The sequence below is a fragment of the Lissotriton helveticus genome, chromosome 1_1 (assembly GCF_964261635.1).
Source record: "Lissotriton helveticus chromosome 1_1, aLisHel1.1, whole genome shotgun sequence".
Lineage (NCBI taxonomy): Eukaryota > Metazoa > Chordata > Amphibia > Caudata > Salamandridae > Lissotriton > Lissotriton helveticus.
In genome coordinates, this window is record NC_136057.1 from 1791075808 (window position 1) to 1791098942 (window position 23135).

The following is a 23135-nucleotide window of genomic DNA, read 5'->3' on the forward strand; positions in this document are numbered from 1 at the left end:
GCTAGACTCTCTGTTATGCCATGGGGGGGGGGGGGGTAGACTCTCTGTTCTGCCGGGGGGGGGGAAGACTCCCTGTTCTGCCATGAGAGGGGGCTAGACTCTCTGTTCTGCCATGGGGGGGCTAGACTCTATGTTCTGCCATGGGGGGGGGGGGGGGTAACCTTTCTGTTCTGCAATGGGGGTGGGGCAAGACTCTCTGTTCTGTGGTGGGGGCAGACTCTCTGTTCTGTGGTGGGGGGGCTAGACTCTCTGTTCCGCCATGGGGGGGCTGGACTCTCTGTTATGCCATGGGGGGGCTAGACTCTCTGTTCTGCCATGAGGGGGGGGGGCTAGACTCTCTGTTCTGCCATGGGGGGGGGGGCTAGACTCTCTGTTCTGCCACGGGGGGGCTAGACTCTATGTTCTGCCATGGGGGGGGGGCTAGACTCTCTGTTCTGCCATTGGGGGGGGGCTAGACTCTCTGTTCTGTGGTGGGGGGGCTAGACTCTCTGTTCCGCCATGGGGGTGGGGGGTCTAGACTCTATGTTCTGCCAGGGGGGGGCTAGACTCTCTGTTCTGCAATGGGTTGGGGGGTTAGACTCTCTGTTCTGCCATGGGGGGCTAGACTCTCTGTTCTGCCATGGGGGGGGGGGCTAGACTCTCTGTTCTGCCATGGGGGGGGGGGCTAGACTCTCTGTTCTGCCATGGGGGCTAGACTCTGTTCTGCCATGGGGGCTAGACTCTCTGTTCTGCCATGGGGGGGGGGGGGGGCTAGACTCTCTGTTCTGCCATGGGGGCTAGACTCTATGTTCTGCCATGGGGGGGGGCTAGACTCTCTGTTCCGCCATAGGGGCTAGACTCTTTGTTCTGCCATCGGGGGGGCTAGACTCTCTGTTCTGCCATGGGGGGGGGGCTAGACTCTCTGTTCCGCCATGGGGGGCTAGACTCTCTGTTCTGCCAGTGGGGGGGCTAGACTCTCTGTTCTGCCATGGGGGGCTAGACGCTCTGTTCTGCCATGGGGGGCTAGACTCTCTGTTCTGCCATGGGGGGGGGCTACACTCTCTGTTCTGCCATGGGGGGGGGGGCTAGACGCTCTGTTCTGCAATGGGGGTGGGGCAAGACTCTCTGTTCTGTGGTGGGGGGGGTTAGACTCTCTGTTCTGCCATGGGGGGGCTAGACTCTCTGTTCCGCCATGGGGGGGCTAGACTCTCTGTTCTGCCAGGGGGGGCTAGACTCTCTGTTCTGCCATGGGGGGCTAGACACTCTGTTCTGCCATGGGGGGCTAGACTCTCTGTTCTGCCATTTACACTCTCTGTTCTGCCATGGGGGGCTAGACGCTCTGTTCTGCAATGGGGGTGGGGCAAGACTCTCTGTTCTGTGGTAGGGGGGCTAGACTCTAAGTTCTGCCATGGGGGGGGGGCCTAGACTCTCTGTTCTGCCATGGGGGGGGCTAGACTCTCTGTTCTGCCATGGAGGACTAGACTCCCTGTTCTGCCATGGGGGGAGGCTAGACTCTCTGTTCTGCCATGGGGGGCTGGAGACTCTGTTCTGCAATGGGGGTGGGGCAAGACTCTCTGTTCTGTGGTGGTGGGGGGGGTTAGACTCTCTGTTCTGCCATGGGGGGCTAGACTCTAAGTTCTGCCGTGGGAGGGGGGGCTAGACTCTAAGTTCTGCCATGGGGGGGCTAGTCTCTCTGTTCTGCCATGGGGGCTAGACTATATGTTCTGCCATGGGGGGGGGGGTGCTAGACTCTCTGTTCTGCCATGGGGGGGGCTAGACTCTCTGTACTGCCAGGGGGGGGGGGCTAGACTCTCTGTTCTGCCATGGGGGGGACTAGACTCTCTGTTCTGCCAGGGGGGGCTAGACTCTCTGTTCTGCCAGGGGGGGCTAGACTCTCTGTTCTGCCATGGGGGGGACTAAACTCTCTGTTCTGCAAGGGGGGCTAGACTCTCTGTTCTGCAATGGGGTGGGGGGGCTAGACTCTCTGTTCTGCCATGGGGGGCTAAGCTTTCTGTTCTGCCATGGGGGTGGGGCAAGGCTCTCTGTTCTGTGATGGGTGGGGGGGCTAGACTCTCTGTTCTGCCATGGGGGGGGGGCTAGACTCTCTGTTCTGCCATGGGGGGCTAGACTCTATGTTCTGCCATAGGGGGCTAGACTTTCTGTTCTGCCATGGGGGGCTAGACTCTCTGTTCTGCCATGGGGGGGGGGCTAGACTCTCTGTTCTGCCATGGGGGGGGGCTAGACTCTCTGTTCTGCCATGGGGGGGGGGGGGGCTAGACTCTCTGTTCTGCCATGGGGGGGGGGGGGGCTAGACTCTATGTTCTGCCATGGGGGGCTAGACTCTCTGTTCTGTGGTGGGGGGCTAGACTTTCTGTTCTGCCATGGGGGGCTGGACTCTCTGTTCTGCCATTGGGGGGCTGGACTCCCTGTTATGCCATGGGGGGGGAGGGGGCTAGACTCTCTGTTCCGCCATGGGGGGCTAGACTCTATGTTCTGACATCGGGGGGCTAGACTCTCTGTTCTGCCATGGGGGGGGGCTAGACTCTCTGTTCCGCCATGGGGGGCTAGACTCTCTGTTCTGCCAGGGGGGGCTAGACTCTCTGTTCTGCCATGGGGGGCTAGACGCTCTGTTCTACCATGGGGGGCTAGACTCTCTGTTCTGCCATGGGGGGGGGGCTACACTCTCTGTTCTGCCATGGGGGGGCTAGACGCTCTGTTCTGCAATGGGGGTGGGGCAAGACTCTCTGTTCTGTGGTGGGGGGGTTAGACTCTCTGTTCTGCCATGGGGGGGGCCTAGACTCTCTGTTCCGCCATGGGGGGGCTAGACTCTCTGTTCTGCCAGGGGGGGCTAGACTCTCTGTTCTGCCATGGGGGGCTAGACGTTCTGTTCTGCCATGGGGGGCTAGACTCTCTGTTCTGCCATGGGGGGGGGTATACTCTCTGTTCTGCCATGGGGGGCTAGACGCTCTGTTCTGCAATGGGGGTGGGGCAAGACTCTCTGTTCTGTGGTGGGGGGTTTAGACTCTGTTCTGCCATGGGGGGGGGCTAGATCCTCTATTCTGCCATGGGGGGGCCTAGACTCTCTGTTCTGCCATGGGGGGGCTAGACTCTCTGTTCTGCCATGGGGGGCTAGACTCTCTGTTCTGCCATGGGGGGGGCTAGACTCTCTGTTCTGCCATGGGGGGGCTAGACTCTCTGTTCTGCCATGGGGGGCTAGACTCTCTGTTCTGCCATGGGGGGGGGGGGGGGGGGTTAGACTCTCTGTTCTGCCATGGGGGGCTGGAGACTCTGTTCTGCAATGGGGGTGGGGCAAGACTCTCTGTTCTGTGGTGGTGGGGGGGTTAGACTCTCTGTTCTGCCATGGGGGCTAGACTGTAAATTCTGCCATGGGAGGGGGGCTAGACTCTAAGTTCTGCCGTGGGGGGGGGGCTAGTCTCTCTGTTCTGCCATGGGGGCTAGACTATATGTTCTGCCATGGGGGGGGGGGGCTAGACTCTCTGTTCTGCCATGGGGGGGGTAGACTCTCTGTTCTGCCAGGGGGGGGCTAGACTCTCTGTTCTGCCATGGGTGGGGACTAGACTCTCTGTTCTGCCAGGAGGGGCTAGACTCTCTGTTCTGCCAGGGGGGGCTAGACTCTCTGTTCTGCCATGGGGGGGGGCTAAACTCTCTGTTCTGCCAGGGGGGGCTAGACTCTCTGTTCTTCAATGGGGTGGGGGGCTAGACTCTCTGTTCTGCCATGGGGGGCTAAACTTTCTGTTCTGCCATGGGGGTGGGGCAAGGCTCTCTGTTCTGTTCTGTGATGGGTGGGGGGGCTAGACTCTCTGTTCTGCCGTGAGGGGGGCTAGACTCTCTGTTCTGCCATGGGGGGCTAGACTCTATGTTCTGCCATGGGGGGCTAGACTTTCTGTTCTGCCATGGGGGGCTAGACTCTCTGTTCTGCCATGGGGGGGGCTAGACTCTCTGTTCTGCCATGGGGGGGCTAGACTCTCTGTCCTGTCATGGGGGGCTAGACTCTCTGTTCTGCCATGGTGGGGGGCTAGACTCTATGTCCTGCCGTAGGGGGCTAGACTCTCTGTTCTGTGGTGGGGGGCTAGACTTTCTGTTCTGCCATGGGGGGGAGGGCTACACTCTCTGTTCTGCCATGGGGGGGCTAGACGCTCTGTTCTGCAATGGGGGTGGGGCAAGACTCTCTGTTCTGTGGTGGGGGGTTAGACTCTCTGTTCTGCCATGGGGGGGGGCTAGACTCTCTGTTCCGCCATGGGGGGCTAGACTCTCTGTTCTGCCAGGGGGGGCTAGACTCTCTGTTCTGCCATGGGGGGCTAGACACTCTGTTCTGCCATGGGGGGCTAGACTCTCTGTTCTGCCATTTACACTCTCTGTTCTGCCATGGGGGGCTAGACGCTCTGTTCTGCAATGGGGGTGGGGCAAGACTCTCTGTTCTGTGGTAGGGGGGCTAGACTCTAAGTTCTGCCATGGGGGGGGGCTAGACTCTCTGTTCTGCCATTGGGGGGGCTAGACTCTCTGTTCTGCCATGGGGGACTAGACTCCCTGTTCTGCCATGGGGGGAGGCTAGACTCTCTGTTCTGCCATGGGGGCTAGACTCTATGTTCTGCCATGGGGGGGGGCTAGACTCTCTGTTCCGCCATAGGGGCTAGACTCTCTGTTCTGCCACGGGGGGGGCTAGACTCTATGGTCTGCCATGGGGGGGGGCTAGACTCTAAGTTCTGCCATGGGGGGGGGCCTAGACTCTCTGTTCTGCCATGGGGGGGGCTAGACTCTCTGTTCTGCCATGTTGGACTAGACTCCCTGTTCTGCCATGGGGGGGGCTAGACTCTCTGTTCTGCCATGGGGGCTAGACTCTATGTTCTGCCATGGGGGGGGGCTAGACTCTCTGTTCCGCCATAGGGGCTAGACTCTCTGTTCTGCCACGGGGGGGCTAGACTCTATGTTCTGCCATGGGGGGGGCTAGACTCTCTGTTCTGCCATTGGGGGGGGCTAGACTCTCTGTTCTGCCATGGGGGCTAGACTCTATGTTTTGCCATGGGGGGGGGGGCTAGACTCTCTGTTCCGCCATAGGGGCTAGACTCCCTGTTCTGCCACGGGGGGGCTAGACTCTATGTTCTGCCATGGGGGGGGCTAGACTCTAAGTTCTGCCATGGGGGGGGCCTAGACTCTCTGTTCTGCCATGGGGGGGGCTAGACTCTCTGTTCTGCCATGGGGGACTAGACTCCCTGTTCTGCCATGGGGGGGGGCTAGACTCTCTGTTCTGCCAATGGGGGGCTAGACTCTATGTTCTGCCATGGGGGGGGGGGGGCTAAACTTTCTGTTCTGCAATGGGGGTGGGGCAAGACTCTCTGTTCTGTGGTGGGGGCAGACTCTCTGTTCTGTGGTGGGGGGGCTAGACTCTCTGTTCCGCCATGGGGGGGCTGGACTCTCTGTTATGCCATGGGGGGGCTAGACTCTCTGTTCTGCCATGAGGGGGGGGGCTAGACTCTCTGTTCTGCCATGGGGGGGCTAGACTCTCTGTTCTGCCACGGGGGGGCTAGACTCTATGTTCTGCCATGGGGGGGGGGGGGCTAGACTCTCTGTTCTGCCATTGGGGGGGGGCTAGACTCTCTGTTCTGCCACGGGGGGCTAGACTCTATGTTCTGCCATGGGGGGGGCTAGACTCTCTGTTCTGCCATTGGGGGGGCTAGACTCTCTGTTCTGTGGTGGGGGGGCTAGACTCTCTGTTCCGCCATGGGGGTGGGGGGGTCTAGACTCTATGTTCTGCCAGGGGGGGGCTAGACTCTCTGTTCTGCAATGGGTTGGGGGGTTAGACTCTCTGTTCTGCCATGGGGGGCTAGACTCTCTGTTCTGCCATGGGGGGGGGGCTAGACTCTCTGTTCTGCCATGGGGGGGGGGGCTAGACTCTCTGTTCTGCCATGGGGGCTAGACTCTGTTCTGCCATGGGGGCTAGACTCTCTGTTCTGCCATGGGGGGGGGGGCTAGACTCTCTGTTCTGCCATGGGGGCTAGACTCTATGTTCTGCCATGGGGGGGGGGCTAGACTCTCTGTTCCGCCATAGGGGCTAGACTCTTTGTTCTGCCATCGGGGGGGGCTAGACTCTCTGTTCTGCCATGGGGGGGGGGGCTAGACTCTCTGTTCCGCCATGGGGGGCTAGACTCTCTGTTCTGCCAGGGGGGGGGCTAGACTCTCTGTTCTGCCATGGGGGGCTAGACTCTCTGTTCTGCCATGGGGGGGGTAGACTCTCTGTTCTGCCAGGGGGGGGCTAGACTCTCTGTTCTGCCATGGGTGGGGACTAGACTCTCTGTTCTGCCAGGAGGGGCTAGACTCTCTGTTCTGCCAGGGGGGGCTAGACTCTCTGTTCTGCCATGGGGGGGGGCTAAACTCTCTGTTCTGCCAGGGGGGGCTAGACTCTCTGTTCTTCAATGGGGTGGGGGGCTAGACTCTCTGTTCTGCCATGGGGGGCTAAACTTTCTGTTCTGCCATGGGGGTGGGGCAAGGCTCTCTGTTCTGTTCTGTGATGGGTGGGGGGGCTAGACTCTCTGTTCTGCCGTGAGGGGGGCTAGACTCTCTGTTCTGCCATGGGGGGCTAGACTCTATGTTCTGCCATGGGGGGCTAGACTTTCTGTTCTGCCATGGGGGGCTAGACTCTCTGTTCTGCCATGGGGGGGGCTAGACTCTCTGTTCTGCCATGGGGGGGCTAGACTCTCTGTCCTGTCATGGGGGGCTAGACTCTCTGTTCTGCCATGGTGGGGGGCTAGACTCTATGTCCTGCCGTAGGGGGCTAGACTCTCTGTTCTGTGGTGGGGGGCTAGACTTTCTGTTCTGCCATGGGGGGGAGGGCTACACTCTCTGTTCTGCCATGGGGGGGCTAGACGCTCTGTTCTGCAATGGGGGTGGGGCAAGACTCTCTGTTCTGTGGTGGGGGGTTAGACTCTCTGTTCTGCCATGGGGGGGGGCTAGACTCTCTGTTCCGCCATGGGGGGCTAGACTCTCTGTTCTGCCAGGGGGGGCTAGACTCTCTGTTCTGCCATGGGGGGCTAGACACTCTGTTCTGCCATGGGGGGCTAGACTCTCTGTTCTGCCATTTACACTCTCTGTTCTGCCATGGGGGGCTAGACGCTCTGTTCTGCAATGGGGGTGGGGCAAGACTCTCTGTTCTGTGGTAGGGGGGCTAGACTCTAAGTTCTGCCATGGGGGGGGGCTAGACTCTCTGTTCTGCCATTGGGGGGGCTAGACTCTCTGTTCTGCCATGGGGGACTAGACTCCCTGTTCTGCCATGGGGGGAGGCTAGACTCTCTGTTCTGCCATGGGGGCTAGACTCTATGTTCTGCCATGGGGGGGGGCTAGACTCTCTGTTCCGCCATAGGGGCTAGACTCTCTGTTCTGCCACGGGGGGGGCTAGACTCTATGGTCTGCCATGGGGGGGGGCTAGACTCTAAGTTCTGCCATGGGGGGGGGCCTAGACTCTCTGTTCTGCCATGGGGGGGGCTAGACTCTCTGTTCTGCCATGTTGGACTAGACTCCCTGTTCTGCCATGGGGGGGGCTAGACTCTCTGTTCTGCCATGGGGGCTAGACTCTATGTTCTGCCATGGGGGGGGGCTAGACTCTCTGTTCCGCCATAGGGGCTAGACTCTCTGTTCTGCCACGGGGGGGCTAGACTCTATGTTCTGCCATGGGGGGGGCTAGACTCTCTGTTCTGCCATTGGGGGGGGCTAGACTCTCTGTTCTGCCATGGGGGCTAGACTCTATGTTTTGCCATGGGGGGGGGGGCTAGACTCTCTGTTCCGCCATAGGGGCTAGACTCCCTGTTCTGCCACGGGGGGGCTAGACTCTATGTTCTGCCATGGGGGGGGCTAGACTCTAAGTTCTGCCATGGGGGGGGCCTAGACTCTCTGTTCTGCCATGGGGGGGGGCTAGACTCTCTGTTCTGCCATGGGGGACTAGACTCCCTGTTCTGCCATGGGGGGGGGCTAGACTCTCTGTTCTGCCAATGGGGGGCTAGACTCTATGTTCTGCCATGGGGGGGGGGGGGCTAAACTTTCTGTTCTGCAATGGGGGTGGGGCAAGACTCTCTGTTCTGTGGTGGGGGCAGACTCTCTGTTCTGTGGTGGGGGGGCTAGACTCTCTGTTCCGCCATGGGGGGGCTGGACTCTCTGTTATGCCATGGGGGGGCTAGACTCTCTGTTCTGCCATGAGGGGGGGGGCTAGACTCTCTGTTCTGCCATGGGGGGGGCTAGACTCTCTGTTCTGCCACGGGGGGGCTAGACTCTATGTTCTGCCATGGGGGGGGGGGGGCTAGACTCTCTGTTCTGCCATTGGGGGGGGGCTAGACTCTCTGTTCTGCCACGGGGGGCTAGACTCTATGTTCTGCCATGGGGGGGGCTAGACTCTCTGTTCTGCCATTGGGGGGGCTAGACTCTCTGTTCTGTGGTGGGGGGGCTAGACTCTCTGTTCCGCCATGGGGGTGGGGGGGTCTAGACTCTATGTTCTGCCAGGGGGGGGCTAGACTCTCTGTTCTGCAATGGGTTGGGGGGTTAGACTCTCTGTTCTGCCATGGGGGGCTAGACTCTCTGTTCTGCCATGGGGGGGGGGCTAGACTCTCTGTTCTGCCATGGGGGGGGGGGCTAGACTCTCTGTTCTGCCATGGGGGCTAGACTCTGTTCTGCCATGGGGGCTAGACTCTCTGTTCTGCCATGGGGGGGGGGGCTAGACTCTCTGTTCTGCCATGGGGGCTAGACTCTATGTTCTGCCATGGGGGGGGGGCTAGACTCTCTGTTCCGCCATAGGGGCTAGACTCTTTGTTCTGCCATCGGGGGGGGCTAGACTCTCTGTTCTGCCATGGGGGGGGGGGCTAGACTCTCTGTTCCGCCATGGGGGGCTAGACTCTCTGTTCTGCCAGGGGGGGGGCTAGACTCTCTGTTCTGCCATGGGGGGCTAGACGCTCTGTTCTGCCATGGGGGGCTAGACTCTCTGTTCTGCCATGGGGGGGAGGGCTACACTCTCTGTTCTGCCATGGGGGGGGCTAGACGCTCTGTTCTGCAATGGGGGTGGGGCAAGACTCTCTGTTCTGTGGTGGGGGGTTAGACTCTCTGTTCTGCCATGGGGGGGGCTAGACTCTCTGTTCCGCCATGGGGGGCTAGACTCTCTGTTCTGCCAGGGGGGGCTAGACTCTCTGTTCTGCCATGGGGGCTAGACACTCTGTTCTGCCATGGGGGGCTAGACTCTCTGTTCTGCCATGTACACTCTCTGTTCTGCCATGGGGGGCTAGACGCTCTGTTCTGCAATGGGGGTGGGGCAAGACTCTCTGTTCTGTGGTAGGGGGGCTAGACTCTAAGTTCTGCCATGGGGGGGGCTAGACTCTCTGTTCTGCCATTGGGGGGGCTAGACTCTCTGTTCTGCCATGGGGGACTAGACTCCCTGTTCTGCCATGGGGGGAGGCTAGACTCTCTGTTCTGCCATGGGGGCTAGACTCTATGTTCTGCCATGGGGGGGGGCTAGACTCTCTGTTCCGCCATAGGGGCTAGACTCTCTGTTCTGCCACGGGGGGGGCTAGACTCTATGGTCTGCCATGGGGGGGGGGCTAGACTCTAAGTTCTGCCATGGGGGGGGGCCTAGACTCTCTGTTCTGCCATGGGGGGGGCTAGACTCTCTGTTCTGCCATGTTGGACTAGACTCCCTGTTCTGCCATGGGGGGGGCTAGACTCTCTGTTCTGCCATGGGGGCTAGACTCTATGTTCTGCCATGGGGGGGGGCTAGACTCTCTGTTCCGCCATAGGGGCTAGACTCTCTGTTCTGCCACGGGGGGGCTAGACTCTATGTTCTGCCATGGGGGGGGCTAGACTCTCTGTTCTGCCATTGGGGGGGGCTAGACTCTCTGTTCTGCCATGGGGGCTAGACTCTATGTTCTGCCATGGGGGGGGGGCTAGACTCTCTGTTCCGCCATAGGGGCTAGACTCCCTGTTCTGCCACGGGGGGGCTAGACTCTATGTTCTGCCATGGGGGGGGCTAGATTCTAAGTTCTGCCATGGGGGGGGCCTAGACTCTCTGTTCTGCCATGGGGGGGGCTAGACTCTCTGTTCTGCCATGGGGGACTAGACTCCCTGTTCTGCCATGGGGGGGGGCTAGACTCTCTGTTCTGCCATGGGGGCTAGACTCTATGTTCTGCCATGGGGGGGGCTAGACTCTCTGTTCCGCCATAGGGGCTAGACTCTCTGTTCTGCCACGGGGGGGCTAGACTCTATGTTCTGCCATGGGGGGGCTAGACTCTCTGTTCTGCCATTGGGGGGGCTAGACTCTCTGTTCTGTGGTGGGGGGGGCTAGACTCTCTGTTCCGCCATGGGGGTGGGGGGGTCTAGACTATATGTTCTGCCAGGGGGGGGGCTAGACTCTCTGTTCTGCAATGGGTTGGGGGGTTAGACTCTCTGTTCTGCCATGGGGGGCTAGACTCTCTGTTCTGCCATGGGGGGGGGGCTAGACTCTCTGTTCTGCCATGGGGGGGGGGCTAGACTCTCTGTTCTGCCATGGGGGCTAGACTCTGTTCTGCCATGGGGGCTAGACTCTCTGTTCTGCCATGGGGGGGGGGCTAGACTCTCTGTTCTGCCATGGGGGCTAGACCCTATGTTCTGCCATGGGGGGGGGGGCTAGACTCTCTGTTCCGCCATAGGGGCTAGACTCTCTGTTCTGCCACGGGGGGGCTAGACTCTATGTTCTGCCATGGGGGGGCTAGACTCTCTGTTCTGCCATTGGGGGGGGGCTAGACTCTCTGTTCTGCCATGGGGGCTAGACTCTATGTTCTGCCATGGGGGGGGGGGCTAGACTCTCTGTTCCGCCATAGGGGCTAGACTCCCTGTTCTGCCACGGGGGGGCTAGACTCTATGTTCTGCCATGGGGGGGGCTAGACTCTAAGTTCTGCCATGGGGGGGGCCTAGACTCTCTGTTCTGCCATGGGGGGGGCTAGACTCTCTGTTCTGCCATGGGGGACTAGACTCCCTGTTCTGCCATGGGGGGGGGCTAGACTCTCTGTTCTGCCATGGGGGCTAGACTCTATGTTCTGCCATGGGGGGGGCTAGACTCTCTGTTCCGCCATAGGGGCTAGACTCTCTGTTCTGCCACGGGGGGGCTAGACTCTATGTTCTGCCATGGGGGGCTAGACTCTCTGTTCTGCCATTGGGGGGGGCTAGACTCTCTGTTCTGTGGTGGGGGGGCTAGACTCTCTGTTCCGCCATGGGGGTGGGGGGGTCTAGACTATATGTTCTGCCAGGGGGGGGCTAGACTCTCTGTTCTGCAATGGGTTGGGGGGTTAGACTCTCTGTTCTGCCATGGGGGGCTAGACTCTCTGTTCTGCCATGGGGGGGGGCTAGACTCTCTGTTCTGCCATGGGGGGGGGGGGGCTAGACTCTCTGTTCTGCCATGGGGGCTAGACTCTGTTCTGCCATGGGGGCTAGACTCTCTGTTCTGCCATGGGGGGGGGGGGGCTAGACTCTCTGTTCTGCCATGGGGGCTAGACTCTATGTTCTGCCATGGGGGGGCTAGACTCTCTGTTCTGCCATGGGGGGCTAGACTATATGTTTTGCCATGGGGGGCTATACTTTCTATTCTGCCATGGGGGGCTAGACTCTCTGTTCTGCCATGGGGGGGGGCTAGACTCTCTGTTCTGCCATGGGGGGGGGGCTAGACTCTCTGTTCTGCCATGGGGGGGCTAGACTCTCTGTTCTGCCATGGGGGGGGGGCTAGACTCTATGTTCTGCCATGGGGGCTAGACTCTCTGTTCTGTGGTGGGGGGCTAGACTTTCTGTTCTGCCATGGGGGGGCTGGACTCTCTGTTCTGCCATTGGGGGGCTAGACTCTCTGTTATGCCATGGGGGGGGGGGGTAGACTCTCTGTTCTGCCGGGGGGGGGAAGACTCCCTGTTCTGCCATGAGAGGGGGCTAGACTCTCTGTTCTGCCATGGGGGGGCTAGACTCTATGTTCTGCCATGGGGGGGGGGTAACCTTTCTGTTCTGCAATGGGGGTGGGGCAAGACTCTCTGTTCTGTGGTGGGGGCAGACTCTCTGTTCTGTGGTGGGGGGGCTAGACTCTCTGTTCCGCCATGGGGGGGCTGGACTCTCTGTTATGCCATGGGGGGGCTAGACTCTCTGTTCTGCCATGAGGGGGGGGGCTAGACTCTCTGTTCTGCCATGGGGGGGGGGCTAGACTCTCTGTTCTGCCACGGGGGGGCTAGACTCTATGTTCTGCCATGGGGGGGGGGCTAGACTCTCTGTTCTGCCATTGGGGGGGGGCTAGACTCTCTGTTCTGTGGTGGGGGGGCTAGACTCTCTGTTCCGCCATGGGGGTGGGGGGGTCTAGACTCTATGTTCTGCCAGGGGGGGGCTAGACTCTCTGTTCTGCAATGGGTTGGGGGGTTAGACTCTCTGTTCTGCCATGGGGGGCTAGACTCTCTGTTCTGCCATGGGGGGGGGGGGCTAGACTCTCTGTTCTGCCATGGGGGGGGGGCTAGACTCTCTGTTCTGCCATGGGGGCTAGACTCTGTTCTGCCTTGGGGGCTAGACTCTCTGTTCTGCCATGGGGGGGGGGGGCTAGACTCTCTGTTCTGCCATGGGGGCTAGACTCTATGTTCTGCCATGGGGGGGGGGCTAGACTCTCTGTTCCGCCATAGGGGCTAGACTCTTTGTTCTGCCATCGGGGGGGCTAGACTCTCTGTTCTGCCATGGGGGGGGGGCTAGACTCTCTGTTCCGCCATGGGGGGCTAGACTCTCTGTTCTGCCAGTGGGGGGGCTAGACTCTCTGTTCTGCCATGGGGGGCTAGACGCTCTGTTCTGCCATGGGGGGCTAGACTCTCTGTTCTGCCATGGGGGGGGGCTACACTCTCTGTTCTGCCATGGGGGGGGGGGGCTAGACGCTCTGTTCTGCAATGGGGGTGGGGCAAGACTCTCTGTTCTGTGGTGGGGGGGGTTAGACTCTCTATTCTGCCATGGGGGGGCTAGACTCTCTGTTCCGCCATGGGGGGGCTAGACTCTCTGTTCTGCCAGGGGGGGCTAGACTCTCTGTTCTGCCATGGGGGGCTAGACACTCTGTTCTGCCATGGGGGGCTAGACTCTCTGTTCTGCCATTTACACTCTCTGTTCTGCCATGGGGGGCTAGACGCTCTGTTCTGCAATGGGGGTGGGGCAAGACTCTCTGTTCTGTGGTAGGGGGGCTAGACTCTAAGTTCTGCCATGGGGGGGGGCCTAGACTCTCTGTTCTGCCATGGGGGGGGCTAGACTCTCTGTTCTGCCATGGAGGACTAGACTCCCTGTTCTGCCATGGGGGGAGGCTAGACTCTCTGTTCTGCCATGGGGGGCTGGAGACTCTGTTCTGCAATGGGGGTGGGGCAAGACTCTCTGTTCTGTGGTGGTGGGGGGGGTTAGACTCTCTGTTCTGCCATGGGGGGCTAGACTCTAAGTTCTGCCGTGGGAGGGGGGGCTAGACTCTAAGTTCTGCCATGGGGGGGCTAGTCTCTCTGTTCTGCCATGGGGGCTAGACTATATGTTATGCCATGGGGGGGGGGGCTAGACTCTCTGTTCTGCCATGGGGGGGGCTAGACTCTCTGTACTGCCAGGGGGGGGGGCTAGACTCTCTGTTCTGCCATGGGGGGGGGACTAGACTCTCTGTTCTGCCAGGGGGGCTAGACTCTCTGTTCTGCCAGGGGGGGCTAGACTCTCTGTTCTGCCATGGGGGGGACTAAACTCTCTGTTCTGCAAGGGGGGCTAGACTCTCTGTTCTGCAATGGGGTGGGGGGGCTAGACTCTCTGTTCTGCCATGGGGGGCTAAGCTTTCTGTTCTGCCATGGGGGTGGGGCAAGGCTCTCTGTTCTGTGATGGGTGGGGGGGCTAGACTCTCTGTTCTGCCATGGGGGGGGGCTAGACTCTCTGTTCTGCCATGGGGGGCTAGACTCTATGTTCTGCCATAGGGGGCTAGACTTTCTGTTCTGCCATGGGGGGCTAGACTCTCTGTTCTGCCATGGGGGGGGGGGGGCTAGACTCTCTGTTCTGCCATGGGGGGGGCTAGACTCTCTGTTCTGCCATGGGGGGGGGGGCTAGACTCTCTGTTCTGCCATGGGGGGGGGGGCTAGACTCTATGTTCTGCCATGGGGGGCTAGACTCTCTGTTCTGTGGTGGGGGGCTAGACTTTCTGTTCTGCCATGGGGGGCTGGACTCTCTGTTCTGCCATTGGGGGGCTGGACTCCCTGTTATGCCATGGGGGGGGAGGGGGCTAGACTCTCTGTTCCGCCATGGGGGGCTAGACTCTATGTTCTGACATCGGGGGGCTAGACTCTCTGTTCTGCCATGGGGGGGGGCTAGACTCTCTGTTCCGCCATGGGGGGCTAGACTCTCTGTTCTGCCAGGGGGGGCTAGACTCTCTGTTCTGCCATGGGGGGCTAGACGCTCTGTTCTACCATGGGGGGCTAGACTCTCTGTTCTGCCATGGGGGGGGGGCTACACTCTCTGTTCTGCCATGGGGGGGCTAGACGCTCTGTTCTGCAATGGGGGTGGGGCAAGACTCTCTGTTCTGTGGTGGGGGGGTTAGACTCTCTGTTCTGCCATGGGGGGGGCCTAGACTCTCTGTTCCGCCATGGGGGGGCTAGACTCTCTGTTCTGCCAGGGGGGGCTAGACTCTCTGTTCTGCCATGGGGGGCTAGACGTTCTGTTCTGCCATGGGGGGCTAGACTCTCTGTTCTGCCATGGGGGGGGGGTATACTCTCTGTTCTGCCATGGGGGGCTAGACGCTCTGTTCTGCAATGGGGGTGGGGCAAGACTCTCTGTTCTGTGGTGGGGGGTTTAGACTCTGTTCTGCCATGGGGGGGGGCTAGATCCTCTATTCTGCCATGGGGGGGCCTAGACTCTCTGTTCTGCCATGGGGGGGCTAGACTCTCTGTTCTGCCATGGGGGGCTAGACTCTCTGTTCTGCCATGGGGGGGGCTAGACTCTCTGTTCTGCCATGGGGGGGCTAGACTCTCTGTTCTGCCATGGGGGGCTAGACTCTCTGTTCTGCCATGGGGGGGGGGGGTTAGACTCTCTGTTCTGCCATGGGGGGCTGGAGACTCTGTTCTGCAATGGGGGTGGGGCAAGACTCTCTGTTCTGTGGTGGTGGGGGGGGTTAGACTCTCTGTTCTGCCATGGGGGCTAGACTGTAAATTCTGCCATGGGAGGGGGGCTAGACTCTAAGTTCTGCCGTGGGGGGGGGGCTAGTCTCTCTGTTCTGCCATGGGGGCTAGACTATATGTTCTGCCATGGGGGGGGGGGGGCTAGACTCTCTGTTCTGCCATGGGGGGGGTAGACTCTCTGTTCTGCCAGGGGGGGGCTAGACTCTCTGTTCTGCCATGGGTGGGGACTAGACTCTCTGTTCTGCCAGGAGGGGCTAGACTCTCTGTTCTGCCAGGGGGGGCTAGACTCTCTGTTCTGCCATGGGGGGGGGGGCTAAACTCTCTGTTCTGCCAGGGGGGGCTAGACTCTCTGTTCTTCAATGGGGTGGGGGGCTAGACTCTCTGTTCTGCCATGGGGGGCTAAACTTTCTGTTCTGCCATGGGGGTGGGGCAAGGCTCTCTGTTCTGTTCTGTGATGGGTGGGGGGGCTAGACTCTCTGTTCTGCCGTGAGGGGGGCTAGACTCTCTGTTCTGCCATGGGGGGCTAGACTCTATGTTCTGCCATGGGGGGCTAGACTTTCTGTTCTGCCATGGGGGGCTAGACTCTCTGTTCTGCCATGGGGGGGGCTAGACTCTCTGTTCTGCCATGGGGGGGCTAGACTCTCTGTCCTGCCATGGGGGGCTAGACTCTCTGTTCTGCCATGGTGGGGGGCTAGACTCTATGTCCTGCCGTAGGGGGCTAGACTCTCTGTTCTGTGGTGGGGGGCTAGACTTTCTGTTCTGCCATGGGGGGGGCTGGACTCTTTGTTCTGCCATTGGGGGGGCTAGACTCTCTGTTATGCCATGGGGGGGGGGTAGACTCTCTGTTCTGCCAGGGGGGGGGAGACTCCCTGCTCTGCCATGAGAGGGGGCTAGACTCTCTGTTCTGCCATGGGGGGGGCTAGACTCTATGTTCTGCCATGGGGGGGGGGCTAGACTCTCTGTTCTGCCATTGGGGGGGGGGGTCTAGACTCTCTGTTCTGCCATTGGGGGGGGGGGGGGCTAGACTCTATGTTCCGCCATGAGGGGCTAAACTTTCTGTTCTGCAATGGGGGTGGGGCAAGATTCTCTGTTCTGTGGTGGGGGGCAGACTCTATGTTCTGTGGTGGGGGGCTAGAATCTCTGTTCTGCCATGGGGGGGGTAGACTCCCTGTTCTGCCATGAGAGGGGGCTAGACTCTCGTTCTGCCACGGGGGGGCTAGACTCTATGTTCTGCCATGGGGGGGGGCTAGACTCTCTGTTCTGCCATGGGGGGGGGGGCTAGACTCTCTGTTCTGTGGTGGGGGGCTAGACTCTCTGTTCCGCCATGGGGGTGGGGGGGTCTAGACTCTATGTTCTGCCAGGGGGGCTAGACTCTCTGTTCTGCAATGGGTTGGGGGGTTAGACTCTCTGTTATGCCATGGGGGGCTAGACTCTCTGTTCTGTCATGGGGGGGCTAGACTCTCTGTTCTGCCATGGGGGGGGGCTAGACTCTCTGTTCTGCGAGGAGGGGCTAGACTCTCTGTTCTTCCAGGGGGGGCTAGACTCTCTGTTCTGCCATGGGGGGGGGGCTAAACTCTCTGTTCTGCCAGGGGGGGCTAGACTCTCTGTTCTTCAATGGGGTGGGGGGGCTAGACTCTCTGTTCTGCCATGGGGGGCTAAACTTTCTGTTCTGCCATGGGGGTGGGGCAAGGCTCTCTGTTCTGTGATGGGTGGGGGGGCTAGACTCTCTGTTCTGCCATGGGGGGGGGGGCTAGACTCTCTGTTCTGCCATGGGGGGCTAGACTCTATGTTCTGCCATGGGGGGCTAGACTTTCTGTTCTGCCATGGGGGGCTAGACTCTCTGTTCTGCCATGGGGGGGCTAGACTCTCTGTCCTGCCATGGGGGGGGGGGCTAGACTCTCTGTTCTGCCATGGTGGGGGGCTAGACTCTATGTTCTGCCATGGGGGGCTAGACTCTCTGTTCTGTGGTGGGGGGCTAGACTTTCTGTTCTGCCATGGGGGGGCTGGACTCTCTGTTCTGCCATTGGGGGGGCTAGACTCTCTGTTATGCCATGGGGGGGGTAGACTCTCTGTTCTGCCAGGGGGGGGGGGAGACTCCCTGCTCTGCCATGAGAGGGGGCTAGACTCTCTGTTCTGCCATGGGGGGGCTAGACTCTATGTTCTGCCATGGGGGGGGGGCTAGACTCTCTGTTCTGCCATGGGGGGGGGGGCTAGACTCTCTGTTCTGCCATTGGGGGGGGCTAGACTCTATGTTCCGCCATGAGGGGCTAAACTTTCTGTTCTGCAATGGGGGTGGGGCAAGATTCTCTGTTCTGTGGTGGGGGGCAGACTCTATGTTCTGTGGTGGGGGGCTAGACTCTCTGTTCTGCCACGGGGGGCTGGACTCTCTGTTATGCCATGGGGGGGCTAGACTCTCTGTTCTGCCATGGGGGGGCTAGACTCTGTGTTCTGCCATGGGGGGGGGGGGGCTAGACTCTCTGTTCTGCCATTGGGGGGGGGGGGCTAGACTCTCTGTTCTGCCATTGGGGGGGGCTAGACTCTATGTTCCGCCATGAGGGGCTAAACTTTCTGTTCTGCAATGGGGGTGGGGCAAGATTCTCTGTTCTGTGGTGGGGGGCAGACTCTATGTTCTGTGGTGGGGGGCTAGAATCTCTGTTCTGCCACGGGGGGGCTGGACTCTCTGTTATGCCATGGGGGGGCTAGACTCCCTGTTCTGCCATGGGGGGGTAGACTCCCTGTTCTGCCATGAGAGGGGGCTAGACTCTCTGTTCTGCCACGGGGGGGCTAGACTCTATGTTCTGCCATGGGGGGGGGGGGCTAGACTCTCTGTTCTGCCATGGGGGGGGGCTAGACTCTCTGTTCTGTGGTGGGGGGCTAAACTCTCTGTTCCGCCATGGGGGTGGGGGGTCTAGACTCTATGTTCTGCCAGGGGGGCTAGACTCTCTGTTCTGCAATGGGTTGGGGGGTTAGACTCTCTGTTATGCCATGGGGGGCTAGACTCTCTGTTCTGTCATGGGGGGGCTAGACTCTCTGTTCTGCCATGGGGGGGGGGGGACTAGACTCTCTGTTCTGCGAGGAGGGGCTAGACTCTCTGTTCTGCCAGGGGGGGCTAGACTCTCTGTTCTGCCATGGGGGGGGGGGCTAAACTCTCTGTTCTGCCAGGGGGGGCTAGACTCTCTGTTCTTCAATGGGGTGGGGGGCTAGACTCTCTGTTCTGCCATGGGGGGCTAAACTTTCTGTTCTGCCATGGGGGTGGGGCAAGGCTCTCTGTTCTGTGATGGGTGGGGGGGCTAGACTATCTGTTCTGCCATGGGGGGGGGCTAGACTCTCTGTTCTGCCATGGGGGGCTAGACTCTATGTTCTGCCATGGGGGGCTAGACTTTCTGTTCTACCATGGGGGGCTAGACTCTCTGTTCTGCCATGGGGGGGGGGGGGGCTAGACTCTCTGTTCTGCCATGGGAGGGCTAGACTCTCTGTCCTGCCATGGGGGGGGGGGCTAGACTCTATGTTCTGCCATGGGGGGCTAGACTCTCTGTTCTGTGGTGGGGGGCTAGACTTTCTGTTCTGCCATGGGGGGGCTGGACTCTCTGTTCTGCCATTGGGGGGCTAGACTCTCTGTTATGCCATGGGGGGGGGGGGTAGACTCTCAGTTCTGCCAGGGGGGGGAGACTCCCTGCTCTGCCATGAGAGGGGGCTAGACTCTCTGTTCTGCCATGGGGGGGCTAGACTCTATGTTCTGCCATGGGGGGGGGGCTAGACTCTCTGTTCTGCCATGGGGGGGGGGGGCTAGACTCTCTGTTCTTCCATTGGGGGGGCTAGACTCTATGTTCCGCCATGAGGGGCTAAACTTTCTGTTCTGCAATGGGGGTGGGGCAAGATTCTCTGTTCTGTGGTGGGGGGCAGACTTTATGTTCTGTGGTGGGGGGCTAGACTCTCTGTTCTGCCACGGGGGGGCTGGACTCTCTGTTATGCCATGGGGGGGCTAGACTCTCTGTTCTGCCATGGGGGGGGGGGGGTAGACTCCCTGTTCTGCCATGAGAGGGGGCTAGACTCTCTGTTCTGCCACGGGGGGGCTAGACTCTATGTTCTGCCATGGGGGGGGGGGGGGCTAGACTCTCTGTTCTGCCATGGGGGGGGGGGGGCTAGACTCTCTGTTCTGCCATGGGGGGGCTAGACTCTCTGTTCTGTGGTGGGGGGCTAGACTCTCTGTTCCGCCATGGGGGTGGGGGGGTCTAGACTCTATGTTCTGCCAGGGGGGCTAGACTCTCTGTTCTGCAATGGGTTGGGGGGTTAGACTCTCTGTTCTGCCATGGGGGGCTAGACTCTCTGTTCTGTCATGGGGGGGCTAGACTCTCTGTTCTGCCATGGGGGGGGGGGGCTAGACTCTCTGTTCTGCCATGGGGGGGCTAGACTCTCAGTTTTGCAATGGGGGCTAGACTCTCTGTTCTGCATGGGGGACTAGACTCTCTGTTCTGCCATGGGGGGGCTGGACTCTCTGTTCTGCCATGGGGGGCTAGACTCTGTTCTGCCATGGGGGGGGGGCTAGACTCTCAGTTTTGCAATGGGGGGCTAGACTCTCTGTTCTGCCATGGGGGGCTAGACTCTCTGTTCTGCCATGGGGGGGGGCTAGACTCTCTGTTGTGCCATGGGGGGCTAGGCTCCTTCTTCCCTTCTTCTGCCATGGGAGGCTAGACTCTCTGTTCTGGCATGGAGGGGCAAGGGACACACTCTGTTCTGCCATGGGGGGGGGCTAGACTCTCTGTTCTGCCATGGGGGCTAGACTCTCTGTTCTGCCATGGGGGGGGCAAGACTCTCAGTTTTGCAATGGGGGCTAGACTCTCTGTTCTGCCATGGGGGGCTAGACTCTCTGTTCTGCCATGGGGGGCTGGACTCTCTGTTCTGCCATGGGGGGCTAGACTCTGTTCTGCCATGGGGGGGCTAGACTCTCAGTTTTGCAATGGGGGGCTAGACTCTCTGTTCTGCCATGGGGGGATAGACTCTCTGTTCTGCCATGGGGGGCTAGACTCTCTGTTGTGCCATGGGAGGGCTAGACTCTCTGTTCTGCCATGGGGGGCTAGACTCTCTGTTCTGGCATGGAGGGGCAGGGGACACACTCTGCTCTTCCATGGGGGGGGGGGGGGGGGCTAGGGACATATACTCTGCTTTCCCCAGAGAGCGGATGGAGATGCAGTCTGTTCTGCCCTAGATATACGATGGTGGGGGCATGAGAGTCATTCTCTTTTACCATGGAGGGGTCCTGGGACACACTCTGCTCTTCCACTGGGGGAGGGGGAGGTGAGGCTCATGGGACATAATCTGGTCTGTCATGGTGAGGGTGGAGGTCAGGGTGCACACACTGCCCTGCCTCTTGGAGGGGCAGGAAACAGACACTCTGTTCTTTCAAAGAGACAGGCAGGGGATTCCTTTCTCTCTTTGGGGAGGGGCCACGGACACCCTTCTCTGTCACGGAGGAGGGGGTTCAAGGACACTTTGCTGTATCAAGGAGGGGGGGGTTAAGGGGATGCTCTCTCAACTGTGATAAAGGGGGGGGGGTCATGGGAACTCACTCTTTTCTGCCCTGAGGAGGGAGGGGTAGAAAACAGGTGACATCAGGGGGCACACTGCTCTGCCATGAAGGTTCACACTGGGGGCACACTCTGTCCTTCTTAAAGGGTCAGGTGACGCACTGTGGTCCCATGGGGATGGGGTAGGTGGACACATTCCTCTCTGCTTTGGGGAGTGGGGAGAAAATACTTTGCTCTGCCTAGAAGGTGGACTCGGGGGGGACACACGGTTTTGCCATGTGGGTTGAGGGTGGGTTGGTCACCCTCCATTCCATGTGGGACCGGGAGCCACAATCTCTGCCTCCATCTTGGATTGGGTGACTGAGGAGGTTGAGGGAAGAGGCTCATTCCGTTTACTTGGGGCGAAGTCAAGACTTAATAGACAACACCTTCAAATGCAAGATTGTAAGAGGCTTTGCCTCACTCACCACGGACCTCCCCTCAGAGGGTGACAGAGAACGAATGGACCTACTATAAACCGCGGCAATCAAACTAGTACTACCAAACTGGAAGGGCTCCTCCAAAACCACGTACAAAGGGTGGCTCAGCCGGATCACACACCTCAGGGGAGCAGATGACGGGTAACCCGTATAACGACTGTTTTGCTGTATCTATGTATATATAAAATCACAAAAATAAAATAAATTTAAAAAAAGAGTCCACATTTCCTTTGGAGGAAATTGCAGTATTGCATTTGACCTGTTACAGTTGGGCATTGAAATGTACGTCTCACGGGATAAAACTAACGTTCTTCTGGTTAATGAAAGTACCCACTGAAACCGTAAAGCGCAGCACACATCAATGATTAGTTCTAAAATGCAAATATGCAAAATATTGTCCTTAGCATTTCAGTAGATCTCCTGAAAATTAATATACCAAAAACAGAATCAAGTGGAAACCATCTGTAACTGATCTTCTGCAATGTCTACTTTGCTTCCCTCCCTCTGAAGCTGGCAGTGGCACTGACTCCCCTTTCTGTTTGAGGAGCAAAGAGGTGGCATGCCTTTGTTCTCTTTGTTTGGTGACTCTTCACCTGTATCCCAGCACTGTCCATATTCTGAAATAGCCTTGTCGACCCATTCTCTTTTGACCTCACATCCTCCACCCTCCAGCCCCCTCACCCTCCCGCGTCCCGCCCCATCTGGTGACAGTCTTTTTTCTCCATTCTCTTTAAGTCTGTGGTTTCCACAGCTCTCGCATGCTCTTGTTCCCTCCCCTCCTGGTGATGTCCCCTTGAATACATGGCCTTCCCCTGTGTTTCCCGCCCTCCAGCCCCTTGCGTTACCTGGACATGGTGATATCCGCTTGTGGTCGCTGACTCTTCTCCAGGCCCAGCTTGGTGAATATGCCCACTAGCACCATCAGGGCCACGACACCGCAGATAATGTAGACAATCATGTTGGTCCGGTCCCTTACGGGGTCATCGGCTGCGTCGTCTTTACGGGACGGTGGCTGGCCCGTATTCGCCCAGTTGGGAGTGTCATAGTTGGAGCATGTCATTTGGTCCAGCCGGCCATGTCGGAACTGGCAGCAGAAGCGGTACCCGCAGGTGCCACAGCAGTACAGGTAGGCGCCTGCATTGCAGTTGAAAGGCGGGTCCCACTGACCCATGACATCATAATAGCCCCGGCATCGTTCAGCCACCAGTGGCTTGTCTGTTGGGCCACCTTCAGCAGACGGTTCTTGGCTGCTCCCAACTGCTTCTGGTGGGGGGTTCGCTAGTCCCTGACGCTTAGTGTTGAGGGTCCGGGCCCAGATTTGGGTGCTGGGTAGAAGAAGGAGCCAACAAACACCTAAAACGAAAGTCCTCGCCATTGAGAACTAGATGCTAGCCACGGGGCTATGAAGTTGTTGGAAGGACAAGAAACACCAGGATTGGGAGACTGGAAAGATAAAAGCGGATCATGTGATAACAACCAACTGTTAAAGTCTATGCCTAGTCAAGTATTCTGAGAGATTGAAGGGTTGGAGTGTGACTGGGGGTGGAGAGGAGGGAAGATGAAGCGAGAGTGTGTGCCAGGGGCCAACGGCTAGACTAAGATTCAAAGTGGATGGTAGAGTGAGAAAAGCACAAGAAATGCAAGAGAGGGAAGAGAACTAAGGTGGGTCCAGCGATGGATAACAGCGGGTGTTGGCTGGAGGTAGTGTTTAGTGGAGTGAGAACAGCATAAGGGTGGAGGGATGAAATCGCAATGGAGACTGTCCAACAACGGCCAACAGTTGGGTGAAGGGCACGAGGGATTGAAGCACCAGCTGACTGATGATTCAAGGGAGATGGACTGGTTAAAGGTGCTGGGTGAAAGGATGGAATATTAAAGGAAAATAAAATAAACAGGGTATAGCAGGAAGGAAGAGGGGTAAGTCCAAATTCTTGACTCCTGGAGTTGGATGTAAAAGCGAAGTCCAGACCGGAATCTCTGCCCAGGCGGTTGTAGAATCA

General features: G+C 59.3%; 1 protein-coding gene across 1 annotated transcript in view; it reads right to left on the reverse strand.

Annotated features, from left to right (window-relative positions):
• The window catches only part of SHISA8 (shisa family member 8), a 110968-nt gene extending 88458 nt beyond the window's left edge, over positions 1–22510 (reverse strand). The window contains exon 1 of the mRNA XM_078659192.1: positions 21981–22510. Within this exon, the coding sequence (XP_078515318.1) occupies positions 21981–22510 (530 nt within the window). The remainder of the gene's footprint in view (positions 1–21980) is intronic.
• Positions 22511–23135: the final 625 nt, after the last annotated feature.